This window comes from Kogia breviceps, chromosome 19 (assembly GCF_026419965.1).
Source record: "Kogia breviceps isolate mKogBre1 chromosome 19, mKogBre1 haplotype 1, whole genome shotgun sequence".
Classification (NCBI taxonomy): Eukaryota; Metazoa; Chordata; class Mammalia; order Artiodactyla; family Physeteridae; genus Kogia; species Kogia breviceps.
The window spans coordinates 44445021-44465236 of NC_081328.1; the positions used below are offsets into that span (position 1 = coordinate 44445021).

Genomic DNA, 20216 nt, shown 5'->3' on the forward strand with positions numbered 1-20216 from the left:
TCCCACGTGCCGCGGAGTGGCTGGGCCCGTGAGCCATGGCCACTGGGCCTGCGCGTAAGAAGCCTGTGCTCCGCAACGGGAGAGGCCACAGCGGTGAGAGGCCCGCGTACAGCAAAAAAAAAAAAAAAAAAGTCATGGGAATTCCCAGGTTAGTCCAGTGGTTAGGCCTCCGAGCTCTCACTGCTGAGGGCCCTGGTTCAGTCCCTGCTTGGGGAATTAAGATCCCTCAAGCCGTGTGTCACAGCACCCCCCTCCCCCCTCCAAAAAAAAAGTAAATTAATAAAAAAGACAAATGAAAAGGATAAATCCAGGAGAAGTTGTAAGAGTGAGCAAGTCTTGCCAAAAAACATGGCCCGGGGACTCCCTGGTGGTCCAGTGATTAGGTTGCGGGCTGTCACTGCTGAGGGCCCTTGTTCGATGCCTGGTCGGGGAACTAAGATCCCACAAGCCAGGCGGCTCAGCCAAAAAAACAGAAAACAAACCCGTCTGGCTGGACGGAGGAGCACTTGCTGTTCCAGTTTTACTCTCTGTTAGGGAGACAGGGAGAAGAAAGGGAGCATGTCCTTCTCATGGCCACCGGCTTGAGTTTTACCTTTTAAAGGCAGATTGGTTTCATGTTCTTCTGTTTCCCCATTCTATCTTGAGAGACAGAGTCTCTGCCTCTACTGTCCACATCCTGGCCCATCTCTGCCCTCCACTGCCACGCGCTGCCCGCCTCTGTGCTGTTTCCATCCTGCAGTGCAGCACCATCCATCCAGGAGGCCATATGCAAATGTTGCCAATGGCCTCAATAATCCCTTTAATGTAATTTTTCCCCCAGTCAAGGATCTAATGCCAGATCAGGGACTGCATTTAGTTGTTGTTATGGATTGAATAGTTACCCGCCCCCGCAAAAAAAAAAAAAAAAGATATGTTGAAGTTCTAACCACCAGGACCTCAGAGTGTGACTTTATTTGGAAATACAGTCTTTACAGAGGTAATCAGGTTAAACTGAGGTTATTAGAGGGAGCACTAATCCAATATGAATGGAGTTCTTTCATTTTATTATTTTTTAAAATGTTATTTATTTATTTTTTTGGCCACTCTGCACAGCTTGTGGGATCCTAGTTCCCCAAGCAGGGATTGAACCCGAGCCCTTGGCAGTGAAAGCACGGAGTCCTAACCACTGGACCACCAGGGAATTCCCAAATGGAGTCCTTTTAAAAAGGGAAACTTGGACACAGAGACAGACACGCATCGAGGGACAATGACGTGAAGAAAGGCAGGAAGAAGACGCCATCCATCTACAAGCCAAGGACAGAGGTTTGTTACAGACCCTTCCCTCACATTCCTCAGAAGGAACCAACCCTGCTGACACCTTAACCTCAGAGACTTGTGACCTCTAGAACTTGACACAATAAATTTCTGTTCTTTAAGCCCCCCGGTTTGTGGTATTTTGTTACTGCAGCTCTAGGAGACTAAGACAGTTGTCGGGTCACTTTAATAGCCCTTCTGACTTGACTGAAAAAGAGCAAATGATCCATCATGGGCCCTGAGGCCGTAGGCTGCCTGGCTTTGGGCGCAAGTTTTCTGGCATCCATAGCACCCCTCTGGTGAGATCTGACTGGACTTTCTGCCTTTAAATGTCCACCTGGGGTGTTGGGTGGGCCAGTGCCCAGGGCTTGGCCCTGAGGGAACCCAGGGGGCACCAAGGCTTGGACGCTGCCCTCAGGCTGCCCATGGGCAGCAGGATGGAGGGGACACCCTTCCCCCAAGGGACAAGGTAGACACAGCTTGGTGAGGGCGGCAGGAGGAGGAGGCCAAAGGGGGCAGCAGAGAGAAGGGAGGGGCCACATGGGGATGTCCGGGGGGCTCCCTGGGTGAGGTGAAGGTTTCTCAGGTTTTCTCCATGAAGGACAGTTTTTAAGGGTTTTTTTGTTTGTTTGCTTTGGGGTTTGGGGGTTTTTTTGGCTGTGCTGTGCAGCTGGTAGGATCTTAGTTCCCTGACCAGGGATCAAACCCGTGCCCTCGGCAGTGAAAACGCAGAGTCCTAACCACTGGACCACCAGGGAATTCCCCAGTTTTTAAGTTTGCAAAACAGAAAGATTGAAGTAAAATTCCTGGCCTCTGTCTATTGGCTGAATTTCCCTGTGGCTGCCTCTTGCTGAAGGTGGGATAAACGGTGTGGGGTCTCCCTGGCAGCTGGGACTTGAGGAAGGAGAAAATAAATAGCTGCTTGCTGAATAGGCCCTGTCGGAGAAACAGAGCAGCTCATTCACTGCAGGAAAAACAGGACCTCAAAGCTCTGGGGCCCGACCGGGAACCATGCAAAAAGTGGTTACTTTTCCACAAAGATCGCTCACAAGATGCACAATGCACCTGATTCCCAGGGCACCTAGGTGCAGTGAGAGGTGTGTCTGCAACACCTCATGGTTTGGGAGATTGTCATCACCCGCAGGGCTGAGCCCGGGAACCCAGGGTGCTTCCAAGAGCTTAGACCTAGATCTGAATGGGCTGAAAGGTCACCAATGTAAGATATATGGCTAGGAGGGAGGACACAAGCCAACAGAGTCACTTTGAACCTTTAGATCAGGGTTTTTCAGCCTCAGCACTATCGACATTTTAGACAAGATTCTTTATTACGGGGGTCTGTTCTGTGCATTATAGTACATTCAGCAGGATTCCTGACATCTACCCACTCAGATGCCAGTAGCGTCCCTTTCCCCAATATGTGACAACCCCGAACGTCTCCAGATTGTCAAACATCCCCCTGGGGGTTGCAAAATCACCTTTGATTGAGAAACACTGCTTTAGATAAAAATTCACCCTGGACTTGTTAAATTATTTTTGCAATTACCTGAAATCTACCTCAAAAGTCTAAATGACCCAGTTTCAACACCAGTATTTGAACCCCACTGAATGCAACAGAAAGCAAATCAAGGAGGCAATTAATTACATACTGCCTAACTTGCTGCTTCCTTGTAGCTCCAGTTGCATTTGGCTGTTGGCTTTCCTTCCTCTCCACTGTTTGAATTGTTGCTGTGCAGGGCAAAAACAGCGTCGGCTCCACCTCAGAGCTGGCCGCATTTCAGCAACGGCTGGGAGGACTCTCATGGGGCTTTCCAAGCTTAATTAGTTCATATTTGTCAAGTTTCTTAGGAAGCTCAGGCCAGGATGCTATGGGAAGTCCAAGTTACTGGGATTCTCGCCACACTCTTTAAAAGAACATTCCCACATAAAAAGGCTGGGGTAAGCCAGAAAAGAGCTCATAGGAGCGTGTGTGTGAATAGTGAAGGCGTCCTTGGGAAGTGCATTTGAGACCATAAAGAAAGAGAGTAATACTTTCCAACTTTCTGGCCCTCCTCCTATTCTCTAGAGCAGGAAATTATTTAAAGTATTTCCTGAACAGCTGAAGTATGTTAGAAACCTGCTAGCAGTCTCTACATTATCTCCAGGAAATAGACCCCGAAGAATTTCTTTGCAACAAGAAACTATTTGGGCTCTGTTGCTCATTTCCACCTGAATGGGATGGATACTCTCATTCTGGGAACTGCAGATAGCAATCTTGTTAGATCATTTTGATGTCATATTCAGTGTCCGAAAGAACATTCCCTCAAAGAGAACTCTCTTAGCGTGTGTGTGTGTGTGTGTGCGCGCGCGCTTACGTGTGTGTGCAGACAAACTTTCTTTGCCAGGTAATTTAGCGTCATCAGTAATATAGCTCGCTAGTTATCTAGTTACCCCCACTTAATCTTCAGGGTGGGGTAAGAATGAGGTCAACCTCTTCTGTTTTAGGCAGAATTCTAGAATGTGCAACAAAAGGAAACTGATTAGTCCCAGCCCACCTCTAGAGATTTGCTCTCTCCAAGGCTTGAGCCCATAAATCTCTCAGGGTGGGGGTCCACAGGCATCCTGCCCTCCAAGCCAAGTTTAAGCCTCCCAAGCAAATTGATGCTGGGATGTTGGTGAGGTCACGGGACAGAGAGCCATCTGGGAGCCAGCTGTGACTTTGGCTAGCAAATTCCCCCAGTCTCCTAGGAGAAGGGCAAGCGTGATTACCATAGCAGAAATACCAGGGCGGGAAATGGCAGTCGTTACATCCAGAGCAAAGCACAAGGCCTCGAAAGAAAGCCAATTTCTGAAGAGAATGACAGATCTGATTATGCTGGTGAAGGCCAGGAAGTTCCCTGCTTCCTTAAGAACCGTTAGGAACCATTCCCCCTGCAGCAGCCGTGCTCCGGATCCAACCCTGGGAAGTGTGAGATTTGCCTCTCGGAGACCTGGCAGCAGGATGGGGAGCCCAACAGTATTTTTGTTGCCGCCCACCCTCCGGGGCCTCCGGGGGAAGCCAAACGTGAGGCCCGAGAGAGAAATACGAACCCCTGCCATCTTCTCTTGCCAAGGACAAAGGCACCACATTCTTCGTGCGCTTCATCACGCCTTCGGAATGAATGTCCACCCAATGCCATCTTTTAGGGACAGCAGTTAAAACTCCCGGTTCAACCTGAGCTCTTTAGTCAAAGGACAGCTAAATTCTTGGCCTGAGGTCTTAAAGGACTGCGTGAAGCGGGCTCAGATGGTGACGTTAAATAAAGCGCGCCTCAGATGTGTAGAAAATAAACTGGAAAGATCTACACCTGAAGTTTCTAATATTTTGAAGGTGGCTACACCTTTAAGAAGCAATTTTCATCAGCATATGAGCCCCTTTCTCAGAAAAGCTCATACTCACGTATCTAACAGTAAACTCTGTATACGATTTCAGGGGTTCATGGGCCCCTTAAGGTGTATCCTGGATCTCAGGTTATTCACATTAAAAATTTCTATCTCTACAATCTACTGTGTATACGACAAATAAGCTACGAGGATATACTGTATGTAGCGCACAGGGAATATAGCCAATATTTTATACCTATAAATGGAGTATAATCTATAAAAATGTTGAATCACTATTGTACAATTAGTTGTACACCTGAAACTAATATTGTAAATCAACTGTACCTCAAAAAAAAAAAAATCCAATACTGTTCATGTGTTTAAATAAATGCCTTGTGGTTATATTTTTTCCTTGTATTCTTTTTAAATAAAATTTAAAATGACTTGAAAAAAAAGAATTCCTATCTATGAAAAAATATACAATCCAATGGTGGGACTTTAGGCTATTTTAATCTTTGTGGTGTTGTATTTTTTTAAATTTTCCAAAATTAGCATTAGTTTTGTAACTAGGAAAAGTTATTTTACAAAGTTACCAAAAAGAAAGAAAAGAAAGAAGTTTCATATTCACTAAGTTAATGTCTCCTTGGAATGACAGACATTGGCTGAAAAGATGGGCAAAAATGTAGTGGGGGGAGAGTCACTGGTCACCTAAAAGTTTGGTCCAAGCCAAAGAGTTTGAAAAGGGCTTCTCATTTCTACGTGTTTTTCCACATTTCTCCTGTTGTCCAATAATTTTTTAGTTTTGCTAAAAAATCATATGGGTCTTTCGTAGCTACAATCAGAACAGCCTTCTGATACTTAGATATTTATATTGTCCTTCAACTTTTCATTCATTTTGCATGAATTCAAAGTTTTCTGATTCATCCAATCCTTCCTCAAGTTCCCTTGTTTTTGTGGCTAAGCTTCCAAGCGCTACCTGAACCTGTTTTCTAAACATTCAACCTTTTTCAGAGCAGAAAATACAGCTTTGTTTGGTTGTCTCACTGTGAAATGTTTGCTCACTTAAGGAACTTTATATCACTCTTAAGTAAAGGCTGATTTGTTGTCTATACTGACAAATTTCTAAGCAAACAATCACCAAGTTGGCTTGGGTGGCTCAGATGGGGCTGTTCTCATGGCTGGTGAGACAATAGATGCGGAGGTGCCTCAAATAAACTGCTCAACAGAATTCAGAGAAAGGGGAATGGGGGCGGGGCACAGGAAGAGTACGCAGAGCTCTTGCAGGGTTTAGCTGCAAAGGCCATCCCAGAAAAAGCTGGTGAGCCTTGGGCCAGTTCCCGTTTGGAAAGCTCTGGCAAGCCTGTAACAAAACTAAAGGCTGACAGAACATCCAACGTTGGGATAGACTCCTACCATTGAGTATAGAAACAAGCCATGTAATGTCTCATGTTGATGTATATCTGTGACTGATAAGAGGGGGAAAAAAAGGGAGAGTAATAACAAACTTAGTCTAGCAGATAAAATGTGCCAAAATAGAGGCCTGTGGAAGAACTGAAGGAAAAACTTTGCTGTTAAAAGGTTGGGAATAGCTGTCCTATGACTACAATACTTAGCTAGGATATTAACACTATATAGTAATTAGTACCTGTACTTATATTTTACATCAGAGATTGTGCTACTTTAACAGCCCAAAGGTCACTCACTCGCTCAAATATGGTAGAGACAGATTTTGGACTCGGGCTGATCTGGCTGCTAATTACTTGTCCATTCTCCATAGCGCTACCTCTCCAAACTAGGCCAGGGAAAGACATGTTTGATTGTGAAAAGCGTGGGAGGAACGAACAAACTGATCAATTTAAGAGGGTTTGGTGACTACAGCTCCGACACAGTGTTATGAAACTGTCCCAGATATTTAGGAGGAACTGGGCATTTGTGGACACCAGAATTATGCTTTCAAACTATGCCCAAAACATGCCATTTAACATACAAGTGCTCACAATTAAATTGCTCTTCTGCCCTCAGAAAGCCCTACTTGATAGCTTGAGTGTTTTTTATCATCTTTATTAGCCGGGGTTACGAAAGTTAAATCAGCGATGTTACTAAAACACTTTTCACGAACACTTTCCCTTGGGGGAGGGGAGTATCGCATGATTTGGCCAGGTTTTGTTAATCACAAATTAGGTCAACAGCCCAACCTCAAAGGAAAGAACCATTAATGACATATTTCAAGGGCTTTGCAAAATCAGCCAGCTGGATCTTGGCAAGCTTCAGCAAGGGTGGAGGGAGGGAAGGAGTGGCCAGCTACACTTTCCTTAATGGCCTTCTGAACTTGGGGTCCTGTAGCTCACAAGATATCCAACTGCCCATACAAACAAAACCGAAGACTTTGCTTCCACTGCTATTTAGAATGGAAAGGAACCTGCCACTTTGGTGACCACAATTTTGGTTTTAATTCTTGGTTCTGGGAAGCTCAAAAAAATAAATAAATGAATAAACAAGAGCAATTTAAGAGGCCTAATGCTGAAGCAAAAATCCTATATAACAATGAGGATTGACTGTAACAAGAAATTATACAGAATTTCTTTTCAGTGATGCAGCCACTGAAAGGCTGAAGAGAGGGAGGGGAAAAAAATCAAACATCGGTAAGAAAAGGAATGTTTATTTCCTATCTTAATTCTAAAAATAGTTAAGTTGCTTGATAGGATTTAAAGCCAAGATACAATGTAGCAATTTAAAGAATCAGGGACTTCCCTGGTGGCACAGTGGTTAAGAATCCGCCTGCCAGGGAAGGACCTATGAGTTCGAGCCCTGGTCCGGGAAGATCCCACATGCCGCAGAGCAACGAAGCCCGCGAGCCACAACTACTGGGCCTGCGTGCCACAATTACTGAAGCCCACACACCTAGAGCCCGTGCTCCACAACAAGAGAAGCCACCGCAATGAGAAGCCCGTGCACCACAACGAAGAGAGTAGCCCCCGCTCGCCACAACTAGAGAAAGCCCGCGGGCAGCAAAGAAGACCCAACACAGCCAAGAAAAAAAAAAAAAAGAATTAATACTCCGGGAAATATTTAACACTGACGTTCAACCTTCTGATGATAATGTTAACTTTTTTTTTGGCTGCGTGGCATGTGGGATCTTAACTCCCCAACCAGGGATCGAACCCACAGCCCCCTGCAATGGAAGCACATAGTGTTAACCACTGGACCACCAGGGAAGTCCTGATGTTAACTTTTTATAGATTTTTGCAACAAGTAAAATAAGTGTCTGCAGTTTTTACTTTTATATTTCACTAAAATTTTGTGTTAACCTTCCCATCCTTACAACTAATACAAAAATCAAAGTTATAGGCAAAGATAATTAAAATCTTAGATGAGATTTAAAACTGCTAGCTTAAAAATGTAGTGTGTTAACAAAAGCAATTTAGACATTATCATTTTGTGAGAGGGAAAAGTCGGTGGCTAGAGAGTGTTTTATTACTTTAAAAAAATCAAGCTGAATATAAAACCTCAAAAAATACCTAAGATTTTATCCAGTTAAGTTCAATAAAAACATACAAATGCCTCTCTGGATTTTAACTCCAAGGAAACTAGTATGTTAAGAATTTTATCTAAAATATGAAAATGTATTTTTAGAAATCAGCTGCCTCCTGTCCATTACTTCACTGAGTCATGCCTTTACGCTAACAAATCCAGGCCTTGTACTCTTATCAAAGTGTGTATTACACTAGTCCCTTTAAAGCCATAAAGCTCCACCTACCTTAAAGCAAAAGCCTAGGATGTCCAGGTTTACTTCCACATTTTCTCAAGTGAAAGACTTCTGGATGCAGCAACCAAGAAGGGGCTTATGCTGGGGAAAGGGGAGGGAAGAAGGCGAGTGGAGCACGAGGTAGGCAGGGAAGGGAGGACAGGCTGCAGAGCCGCAGTCTGGTTACTTCTCTCCTCCTCCCCCTCCCACCCCCGCCACCCTGCTTTTTAAAAAAAATTTACTTTATTTATTTTTGGCTGCGTTGGGTCTTCATTGCTGGACGCAGGCTTTCTCTAGTTGCAGAGAACAGGGCCGACTTTTCATTGCGGTGCGTGGGCTTCTCACTGCGGCGGCTTCTCTTGTTGCGGAGCACGGACTCTAGGCACGTGGGCTTCAGTAGTTGTGGGTCGCGGGCTGTAGAGCGCAGGCTCAGTAGTTGCAGTGCACGGGCTTCGTTGCTCCGCGGCATGTGGGATCTTCCCAGACCAGGGCTCAAACCCGTGTCCCCTGCATTGGCAGGCAGATTCTTAACCACTGAGCCACCAGGGAAGTCCCAGCTTTTATTTTCTGTGGTGGAAAAAGGCAGTGGAGGCTTTGCTCATCACTTTTCCACCAGTCAAAAAAGCAGCCCAAAATAATTTTTTTTTTAAGAAGGCAGAAACTAGCAGTTGTACTTTAAAGGTGCAATTCGTTTTCCTGAGACTTCTGGGATACTGTAGCTAACACTCCACCCCCCAACCCCTTGCTTTTCTGCTAACAGCATAGCAACTGCTTCAAGCAGTGGCTTTCACAGCCCAGGCTGCACTGAGGGAGCACCTGGGGATTAAATTAAAAGCTTAAATACACTATTTCAACCCCACCCCTTACCAATTAAACTTTCCCAGTTGTTGATGCCAAGGTGCAGCCTTGAAACCACTTTCAGCCTTGAAGTTTCGGAGGAATGAATTCCACTTGTAGCTCCAGGAGAAATTTATGATAAAATTTAAGATTTTTATCCCATCTCCCTGGCCAGTAAGCCTTGAGAAGACATTGGCTGAGGGCTTCTGTGAAATTTTATTTGTTCTTTGGTGAAAACTTGTGAAAAAAATTTTTGACTAGTGTGAAATGGATGTGAAGACTGGAAGTGCCAATGGCCATTTTCACCAACCAAGAGGGGAAGCAGCCTGGAGCAAAGCCAGAATTCAGAAGTGGGCAGGAAGTTATCAATCTTGTATCCTTGATGACATAACAAACCTTACATTAAATGATGTCTGCAACCAAAACTACACCCCTGGTTAGAGTCACATCCGTTCAATTCAGCTCCTCTTCATTTGCAGCCTTTAAGAGCTCTAAATTAGAAAGTAACACATCGGCATGGTGAAGTAAAGAAAAGGGTGGAATTTAATCTTTATTTACAGGACACCGCAAGATATGAAATTCCACATAGAAATAAGGAACCCATTGAGAGAAGCTTCATACAGTATGTACAGTTTGGAACTGTTCAAGTATAGTTTCTTTGTAAAAAGTGCTACAATAACAAACCACGTGTAAAGAGTTCTTAGTAGAGAAACAGTAAGACAAACTTCTACCAAACATAGTACACAACGAACAGCTTTATGCCTCAGATGATGTACAATCTAAAAGTTGAAGGTCCCAGCGGTGCCATCCTGAACTTGGAATGTATACCCTTCAGAGGTAGTTTCTGGCACAACATTTGGATCTTCCTCTTCCTGGAAGTATTTAAAAACAAACAATATAATCCCATAAATATGGTACATTTCTAAGAGGTAGCTGCCTACAAGTCTATATTTACTCTTTTTTCTTCTTTTATCTCAATTTATTTAGGCTAAAAACAAAAACAAAAAAAAGTTTACACATTTCTCCCACCTCTGGCAACCACCAATCCGTTCTCCGTATCGACGCGCTTGTGTGTGTGTGTGTTTTAACATTCCACATATAAGAGAGATCTTATGGTATTTGTCTTCCCCTGTCTGACTCATTTCATTTAGCATAATGCCTATAAGGTATTCACTCTTAAAGTCTTCATTTGTGTATTTCACCTTTAATCCTGAAACACACTTCAATATCTCAAATAGTGGAGGGATGGCTACTGAAACTTGCCTGAGAGGGGAAGGTTCTGAATGCGTTAAGAAATGCTACTACAACATGGATACAACTAGAGATTATCATATTAAGTGAAATAAGTCAGAAAGACAAATACCGTATGCTATTACTTACATGTGTATCTAAACTACGACACAAATGAACCTATCTGTGAAACAGAATCACAGACATCAAGAACAGACTGGTGGTTGCCCAGAGGAAGGGGGAGGGGGGAAGGATGGAGTGAGAGGCTGGCGTTAAGTGTTAAACTATTATACACAGAATGGATAAACAACAAGTTCCTACCGTACAGCACAGAGAACTATAGTCAATATCCTGTGATAAACCATAGTGGAAAAGAATATATATAAAAAAGAATATATATATGTATAACTGAATCACTTTACTGTACAGCAGTAATTAACACAACATTGTAAATCAACAATACTTCAATAAAAAATTATAATATTAAAAGAAAAAAATTTTTAAAGAAAGCTTCTACAATCAACAGAAAAACAGAGATTTTTTTAACCTGTCACTTTTCAGTAGGCAAAAGCAAAACCGATTAGGCCAGAGGATGGCTGTGGGGTCAGCCTACTTCTCCAACTCCTACACAAACTTAGTCTCAAGATATTCCAAGATTCATGGGACTTCCCTGGTGGCGCAGTGGTTAAGACTCCGCGCTCCCAACGCAGGGGGCCCAGGTTGGATCCCTGGTCAGGGAACTAGAGCCCACAAGCATGCTGCAACTAAGACCCAGCACAACCAAGTAAATAAATTAAACAACAACAAAAAGATATTCTAAGATTCGTGAGGCTTTTCATTCAAAAGTAAATTGGTGACTTTTTAATATCTCAAGTTACAAAGATGGTATTATCATCAAGCCAAACATTAGAGGAGCAAATATGTATGTTATCTCCTACTTACACTAATATTTTACTGTATTTATCAGGGCTCATTAAAAAAGTATGAGGAAAAAAAAATCTTACAGGCTTAATCCTAAGTGTGTATTTTTCCAGTGCTTATTAACATCACCAGGTTACTCACCTCCACAGAGAAATACTTCTCAATCAAGTTTAATGAAGCTTTGTATACAGACTCATTTTCATGGTTTTGTAGAGCTTCAATTTTGTCCAAACCTCCACATTCTTCAATCATTATACTAAGTTTCTCAGTTTCACCTAGTTTCTCAGCAGCCTAAAAAAAATTTCCAACTTTAGTAGCTTAAACTTTGAATGTTCTGTTTTAATGAAGAAAACAATGTCTACGTTTGACTATCAATATATATCAGACAGAAATAAACACAACAGTTCCTTCCATAATCCTATGAGATAAAACTATCTCCATTTTTATCTCTATTTTACATTTTTTAAAAAATTCAAGGGAATCAGACCTGTACTTGCTCTTAGCAACTACTTCTATAGCCTTCAGCCACACAGATCTTAGTATAGTTCTCAACCTTTTCTGTGCATCAAAATCACCTCGGCAACCTTAAAAATGACAGTTTATCCAGGTTCAATTGGTCTGTGATGGGAATAGGAAATTACTAGTGTAAAAGCACCCCAGATAATCCCAAGATGTATGTAGTCAAGGAAGAGAACCATTGTCCAAGAGTAAAGATGGCCTACAGTATGTAAAAACAAATTCCCTGGGGCTTCCCTGGTGGTGCAGTGGTTGGGAGTCCACCTGCCGATGCAGGGGACGCGGGTTAGTGCCCCGATCTGGGAAGATCCCACATGCCGTGGAGTGGCTGGGCCCGTAAGCCATGGCCACTGAGCCTGCACTCCGCAATGGGAGAGGCCACAACAGTGAGAGGCCCACGTACTGCATAAAATTAAAAAAAAAAAAAAAAAAAAGAAAAAAAAAAAAATTCCCTGGACTACATTATTTGATGATATAAAGAACCTATTAGGTGTAAGAATGATATTGTGGCTAAATATGTTTTAAAGTTCTCAACTTTTAGGAGAAACATAAATTTTTTTAAATGAAATAACTTACTTGCTTCAAGATAAAATTTTAGGGCTTCCCTGGTGGCGCAGTGGTTAAGAATCTGCCTGCCAATGCAGGGGACATGGGTTTAAGCCCTGGTCTGGGAAGATCCCACATGCGGTGGAGCAGCTAAGCCCGTGCACCACAACTACTGAGCCTATGCTCTAGAGCCTGTGAGCCACAACTACTGAGCCCGTATGCCACAACTACTGAAGCCCACGTGCCTAGAGCCCGTGCTCCACAACAAGAGAAGCCACAGCAATGAGAAGCCCACACACCGCAATGAAGAGTAGCCTCTGCTCGCCACAACTAGACAAAGCCCGCACGCAGCAACGAAGACCCAATGCAGCCAAAAATAAATAAATAAATTTTAAAAAAATAAAATTTTAGGTAAGGTGAGTAGAAAAAGAGGCCAAATGTTGACAATTATTTATGCTAGGTGATGGATACACTAGGGATCATTATTCTAAACTCAACTTTGATATGTATAAATTTCCATAATCTGAAGTTTAAAGTTGTTGAGTAAGACCTACCTACCGCCAAACACTATGACAAGTGCCATGTGCTAGCATGCTTGGATCAATTAGGAACACAACCAGAAGAAAAATATAATTAACTAGGTCATTCAAATTTTTTTTTTTTTTTTTTTTTTTTTTTTGTGGTACACGGGCCTCTCACTGTTGTGGCCTCTCCCGTTGCGGAGCACAGGCTCCGGATGTGCAGGCTCAGCGGCCATGGTTCACAGGCCCAGCCACTCAGTGGCATGTGGGATCTTCCCAGACCCGGGGCACGAACCCGTGGTCCCCTGCATCAGCAGGCGGACTCTCAACCACTGCGCCACCAGGGAAGCCTGGTCATTCAAATTTAATTTCACCAAAATTCAGTCTGAAACTGGGGAATTAAAAATTCTTGACAAAACAAATAGGTATGAATAGTGTCCACATATGTACCTGACCTCAATTCAGGTGACATCATGCACCTGTCATCTCCTTTATATCTCTTACAATCCATTGTCACACCTTTTATCAAGAGTGTGGCCCCCATAAATGTCTCTCTGATTCTGTGGCCCCCTGAGTAAGCTCAGCTGCCCCCACCCCCGTCACCTACACAGCAAACCAATTATCAAGTCCAAATTCAAACACATGCCACCTTCTTAAGACTTACCTGAAAGATATTTGAGATGGCATCCAGAATAACCAGAATAATTTTAGTGTCTTTTGCAGTTAGGAGGTTCATCAACGGTTCTATTATGCCACAATGAACAAGGTATACAATCTGCTCAACTGTTCCACCGCTTGTGTAGTTGGTCACAGCCCATACAGCTTCCTTCTGTGTCTTAAAGTCGGCCTAATTAACATATGGAAACAGGTTTATTTCAGAATGGTCATAAAAATAAGATTCCAAAAGTACTGTTTCAGAAAAACGGTGACTAAAACTACCGACTAGTTCTATCCAAGCTTAAGTAAAAAAAATGACTATTATTTAGCAAAGGCAGTTAAGTAGAACTTAACATTAGTACATTAAGAATCTATCAAGTGCCTGTTCATAAACACTAACAAATCCCTCATTAAGTCCTAAGACTTCATTACCTTTGAGAGAACGCCGACGAGGAATGGGACTAATCCGTGATTTACAACTTGCTGTATCTGGTCCTGGCGGCCGGCTGTGATGTTTGACATTGTCCACGTAGCTTCCTTCTGAATATTAGTTTTGGAGTTTGTTAGCAGGCTGGGAAAGATGGCAAGTGCTCCTGCATCTATTACAACCTGAGTCTGTTCATCTGTCCCAGTGACAATATTCCCTATGGCTCTTAGCGCGGGAGTCTGAAAAGGAAAAAAATGTTGACGCTGGCGGTTATCTTTTATCTTTTCCAGCACTGCTCAAAATCTCTATACCCTAAAAGTTTTGACAAGTAAGAGGCTCATTATATGGCCTAAAATAGACAATATGTCAATATTAGTACCAATTGATTATGCTTCTTATACTTTATCTTCTCACCTGAAAGTTAACTTACCACAATTGGCAATTCAGTAGCTCCTAAAAGCTTCACAAGTTGGGGTACAACCCCAGTTTTCACAACCATTTCAATCCGTTCATTTGGACCATCGGTAAGGTAAGAAATAGCCCAGCAGGTATCAGCTAAAACTTCTGGATCATCGTGGTGCAGGAGACGAACTAAAGTAGGAAGAATTTGCTCAACAGCATCTAAGGGGGGTGCAGGATTCTTGTTGCGACAAAGATTTGAAAGTGTCCAGGTAAGATTACGTAAGTAACCACACTGGGGGGAAAGAAAAATGCAATGAAGTGCTCTGTTTTTTGAGAAGGTGGGAAAATTAGAATCAATGAATAACTTGATGTATGTTAAGTAAATTACCGCTAAAGATGACAAATCAGGAACCGCCAAAAGTGCCAACAGCGGGTCAACTGCACCATACTTGATAACCAAGTCTCGGAAAACCGAGCCATCACCTTTAAAAAAATAAATAAATAAAAAAGGCAAAGTTAACCATAACTATTTGTCTAGCACCATCAATTTCAGTGACTGAGTGCACCAGTGTCTTGACGCAAAGAAAACACTCTCAGGATTCCTTAAATTAGATGCCACTTCCACCCCTTATATGCACTGGAAGCAAGTAAGTTCAAAACCCAACACAGACATCACTATTACTTATGGCAAGGCACTTCTACAAACCTCAGTATGGCTGAAGACACTCAGTCAAAAGAATTTTAAATCCAAGTACCTGCAATGTTTCCTAGAGCCCATACAGCTTGTTCACTAATGTGAGTGTGGGGAGATGCCAACAGAGAAATGAATGCTGGGATAGCACCTCCATCTACCACAGCCTTGGTCTGTTCTGATGTCCCAGAAGCAATGTTAGTGAGGGCCCAAGCAGATTCAAACTGAATGGGACTACAGTCAGTTCTGCCCAAGAAGGACACAAATTTTGGAATCAAACCAGCCCGGATTATGCTGTCTATAGGGGGCTGTTTCTCCCTGGAAAGCAGTTTCCTAAGGGTAAGCAAAAAGAGAAACAAAAGTTGAAGGTGATTAACAAAACACATTCATATAAAAAAAAATTTAAAACACAACTCAAGAGTTTAGAACTTTAAACAACCTTTTACAGTAAAGCACTAAATGCTGAGACATCCTGGAATTTAAGAGGAGCTGAGCAGACTGGTTGCATGGTGCTACCAAAAGTTGCGTCATAAACTTTTTTTCCAAAACTGAGATATTACCAATAATGTAGAACCTTCTCTCTGCATCTCTGCAGAAATCTACTTTAGATCTTATCACTTTTAAAAAACTGTGACAATCTGATAGCATTGTACTCTCACTATTAATTTAATTTGCATTTCTCTGACCACTAGTGAAGCTAAACATCTTTTCCATGATCATTTGTCAACTGGATTTGCTTTTCCCCACAATGTCAAGCTACAGAAATTATTAATCCTTTCTATTATGGATATCACAAATATTTGTGTATGGTGGGAGATAGGAGTCTACATATATTTATTTCCTAAATGCATGGACCATTCTAAATAAATGTGCTAATCCCATTCCTGAATAATTCCTCCTTTCCCTGACACTGACTTGAAATGCCACTCTGACAAAAACTTTGTAATTTTGTTAAAAAGTACACCAAAAGGTTAACAGTGATTATCACTGGAGGTTGATGGAATTTAGGGAATTACAGAAAATTTTACATCCTCCTAAGGGAAGATTCTAAAGAAAACAGGCCTAGGCCTGGCTTAACCTTTACTCATCACACCACCTGCTCATCACTTTCCCAACAAAAAATGTAAAAAGGCTGATTTCTTAGGTTACTCATGCTATAGCAGACAAGGCTTACCTAGCAGCTTGAGTAGCTTGGAGCTGGCTTTCCAAATTGTTGCTATTTATGCCTTTGACAATGTCATCAACAGACCAATTTACAGTGCCCTACAAGAAGAGTGGAATTAATTTTGCAAATTATCATTTTTAAGATTAAATACAGGGCTTCCCTGGTGGCGTAGTAGTTAAGAATCCGCCTGCCAATTCAGGGGACATGGGTTCAAGCCCTGGTCCGGGAAGATCCCACATGCCGCGAAGCAACTAAGCCCGTGCGCCACAACTACTGAGCCTGTGCTCCACAACAAGAGAAGCCACTGCAGTGAAAAGCCTGAGCACCACTAATGAAGAGTAGCCCCTGTTCGCTGCAACCACTGAAAAGCCCGTGTGTAGCAACAAAAACCCAACGCAGACAAAAATAAATTTATTTTAAAAAAAGGATTAAATACAAACAATAAAATCCCAACACGAAGACATTCCTAAGTTTATAATCAGTTACTAAGAGTTTAGCCCTACATTAAAATTTGCCTGTTAATGAAATAGTCATTTTTAATATGTAGAACAATTCTCAAACTTGGTGTCATGATTAAACAGTCTCAGTAATGGAGTATCCCAGCATTTAGTCACTAGATAAAGTAGCTGTGAACAACTTAAAAAAAATGAATTAGAGCACTGTGGAGGTTATTCCTATCTTAGTCTAAATCACTTGTATTTAGATATGCTGGGATTTTTCATATCTAAGTTTGTTATCTATTCATTTCCACAGTAGTGTTGCAAATATAAATGTATAGGTTGTGATCATAGGTTTGAGTTAACTGTAGAATTGCTTTGAGAACCAATGCTACAGTTAGCTCAAAAAGACAGTGTCCCTTTCTCCCTATAGGCTTACAACTTAACAAGGAAAATGTGACAAGTAAACAACCATATAATAAACGGCTATATGTATAACACTATATATAAATATATATATATATATAGTGTTATATGTATATAGTATTATACAGAATTTACTCTCCTTTTTTGGTGCAGAATGGGGTGCTACAGGAATTCTGAGAAGGGAGCATTTTTTCCTGTTAGGCTAACCAAAGAGTGCTATAAGAAGATGGGATTTGAGTATAAAACTCGAGAAATAGCTCATAGGTGGAATTCAATTAAAAAAAAAAACTGATAAAATACAGAGCGCTAAAGTAAAGCATAACATGAAAAAAAGTAGGAAAGTGCCCAATATCTTTGAAAGATGAAATACATAAATTTGAAAATCTAAGATGGGTCTAGTTTACAAAAAACCTTCAAAAAATAAGGATTTAAAACCATAGGGCTTCCCTGGTGGCGCAGTGGTTGCGAGTCCGCCTGCCGATGCAGGGGACACGGGTTCGTGCCCCGGTCCGGGAGGATCCCACATGCCGCGGAGCAGCTGGGCCTGTGGGCCATGGCTGCTGGGCCTGTGCGTCCGGAGCCTGTGCTCTGCCACGGGAGAGGCCACAACAGTGAGAGGCCCGCGTACCACAAAATCAAACAAACAAAAAACAAAAAAAACCCCGTAAAGTTTCTAAGATGTTTAAAGCAGTATTTTAGGAAAATTTTTAGGTTAGTATGTGGCACAGAATGAAGGGAAAGATAAAATTAGGAGACTACTGAAAGTATTTCAGTACTGAGGAAAAATACCTGAATAAAGCTGGTGACAAGTACAAAAAACAGAAGAAAGAATGGGAGGAAGGGAAAGAGAAAGAGAAAGAGGTAGAAATAAGATGGTTCTGGACATGATTAACTTTCAATTAACAGTTAAATGGCCAGGTCAAGGTATGAGCTGGCAACTGGAAATGCAGGGAAACTTGAAGGGAGATCAGAGCTAAAGACAACCTTAGAATCAGCTTCAGTAGATTACGGAGGGTGGGCAGGAAAAAGACAACACATCAGAATTACTGACTGGGAGCACACCAAAACATATCTTCACATTTGATAGTTAAAACCACAAAGCTAGGAATGTTATTTAAATTTCTAAGAAAAGCCCCATATTGATTTTTCTGGGTTTACCGTAATTCATAAGCTAAAATATCCTTACCTGGTTGTTGCGGTTTTCCTGCAGTGGAGAAGCAGCATCATCTGGAAAAGAGCTGACATTTCTCCTTTTCAGCATCTGGTCATCCTTCTTAGCTTTCCTGAGCTCCACATTAACTTCTATTCGGCGCCGCCTCATTTCCTTGAGAAAAGACAACATATCATCTCACCTATTACATCAGTTTTTGTTGCCAAGTGAGGGCACTTTTTCAAATTCGCTCAAAATTTTGACCCCCTTTCCAAATATATTCCCGTTTAAAAAATATCATAGGAAAGCAACAGAAGGTACTCACTGTACTGTCTTTCCCCTTGTTCTTGAATCTGTTAAGGCGGGCAGCTGGGGAATTAGCATTCTCATTGGTGGACATGGTTATGAGACAAAGGGAGAAAGCTATACGATGAGGGAGAGAAAATAATTTCCCTTTTATCATTTTGAATTGCAATAAGATGAGCATTAATGGAATTATCAAACACATATTGAGTCTACATTTCCGTATAAGAGAAAGAACTTCATTTTTCAGCGCTATTACAGCTTTGGCCAAATCATCTTTGGCCCTTCCCCTCTGAAGGGCTGATACTTCCTGGAGCAGTACTGTCCACCAGAAATATAATGCGGGCTGCATAAATTTAAGTTTCCTAGTAGCCACATTTTTAAAAAATTAAAAAGAACAAATGAAATTAACTTCAATAAAATATTTTATTTAACCCATCATATATTTTCTCATTTCAACACGTTAATCAAAAAATTACTGAGATATTTTACATTCTTTTTTCTTCGAGATCTTGCGGGGACTTTAAGCTTACAGCAATAACTCAATTCAGACTAGCCACATGCGTTTGGGGACTACCACACCGGACAGTGTGCGTCTAAACTCTATATTGGATCCATAAATAGTTAATTGAAGACAAAGTAGGGGAAATGAGGTTACAGTTAAAATCTATGTCCTAGGGGCCAAAAATTCCGATCCTCTGGAGCCTCTACTGTCTTTAAAAGGCCCAAACAGGTACATTCTCCACGTCTGAAAATTTTTAAAAATCGGATTCATCATTACATTGTGGAGTCTTTCATAAAATTTCCTGCCCACCCACCCTGAACACCTGCGACGTAGTTCTGCATCTTCAGCATCTCGCATACATTTTCATTTCCAGAAATTCTGAGCGAATGCACTAAATTAGGCTGATATCAGCTGTGCTTCACTCAAACTCTGCTACTTAAGAGCATTCTCCAAAAGAGAACAAAAGTAAAAGTCTTCCTTACAAGTGGCTATCTTTAATTCCTTTCTGTTCTTTCACGAAATTGTGACACAGCCAAACCAGGGCCTACGTGTTAAGAGACAGAACTTCTAACCGCCACTCCATCTCCAGTCCCTTCCTCTGCCCCCCCCACCCCACCCCCGACCCCATTTCGGGGAAGCAGCAGCGGGAACGGTCGGAGGAGGAGCCAGAGGCGCTGGGCCCCCTACTGACGCTTTCCTCCTCGGGCCTCACTCTGATTCTCTCTCAAAGACGATCGCGGCTGTTCGCAGGGCCTCGAGCCCTAAAGCCAAGCACTCTCATGGTGCAACGCCCGTCTCGTCAACGAACTACGCCCGCGAGGCCTCGTCAACCAGAGAGGCCAAAGCCAGGCCGGGCACCTACCCCGGGCCTCCCCTCCCGCCACCTCCAATCCGAGCGCGACCTTGCGGGCCAGCCGCTGCCGCTCGGGCCGGGCTGCGGCCTCAGTTCGTACCTACACAGCCAGCTCAAGCTTCCACAGGAGGCGGTGCGGGGCGCACAGGCTGCGGATCGACTGCGCTCAAGACGTCCACCACGGTCAGCCAGAGGACGGTGTGGCTCGAGCAGCCGGCCGGCGCGATTTAAATTTCCCGGTGTCCCCGCATT

At 42.6% G+C, this 20216-nt stretch overlaps 1 protein-coding gene across 1 annotated transcript; it reads right to left on the reverse strand.

Moving 5' to 3' along the window:
• Positions 1 to 9734: 9734 nt before the first annotated feature.
• Positions 9735 to 20216, reverse strand: KPNA2 (karyopherin subunit alpha 2). Its single transcript, XM_059046934.2, has 11 exons — positions 20065 to 20216; positions 18629 to 18726; positions 18340 to 18477; positions 16300 to 16388; positions 15190 to 15458; positions 14823 to 14917; positions 14463 to 14726; positions 14038 to 14271; positions 13613 to 13795; positions 11507 to 11656; positions 9735 to 10086 (listed from the first exon to the last, which is right to left on the reverse strand). Exons 2-11 carry the CDS (start codon positions 18701 to 18703, stop codon positions 9994 to 9996), a joined length of 1590 nt encoding a protein of 529 aa, XP_058902917.1. The 5' UTR covers positions 18704 to 18726; positions 20065 to 20216; the 3' UTR covers positions 9735 to 9993.

Coding starts and splice junctions, on each gene's coding strand:
- KPNA2 (XM_059046934.2), bottom strand. CDS start 18,703: ATGTCCACCAATGAGAATGCTAATTCCCCAGCTGCCCGCCTTAACAGA. Junction 18,478..18,628: donor ACAAGGGGAAAGACAGTACA/GTGAGTACCTTC, acceptor TCTTTTCTCAAG/GAAATGAGGCGGCGCCGAAT. Junction 15,459..16,299: donor CAAGCTACTCAAGCTGCTAG/GTAAGCCTTGTC, acceptor GCTTACCCTTAG/GAAACTGCTTTCCAGGGAGA.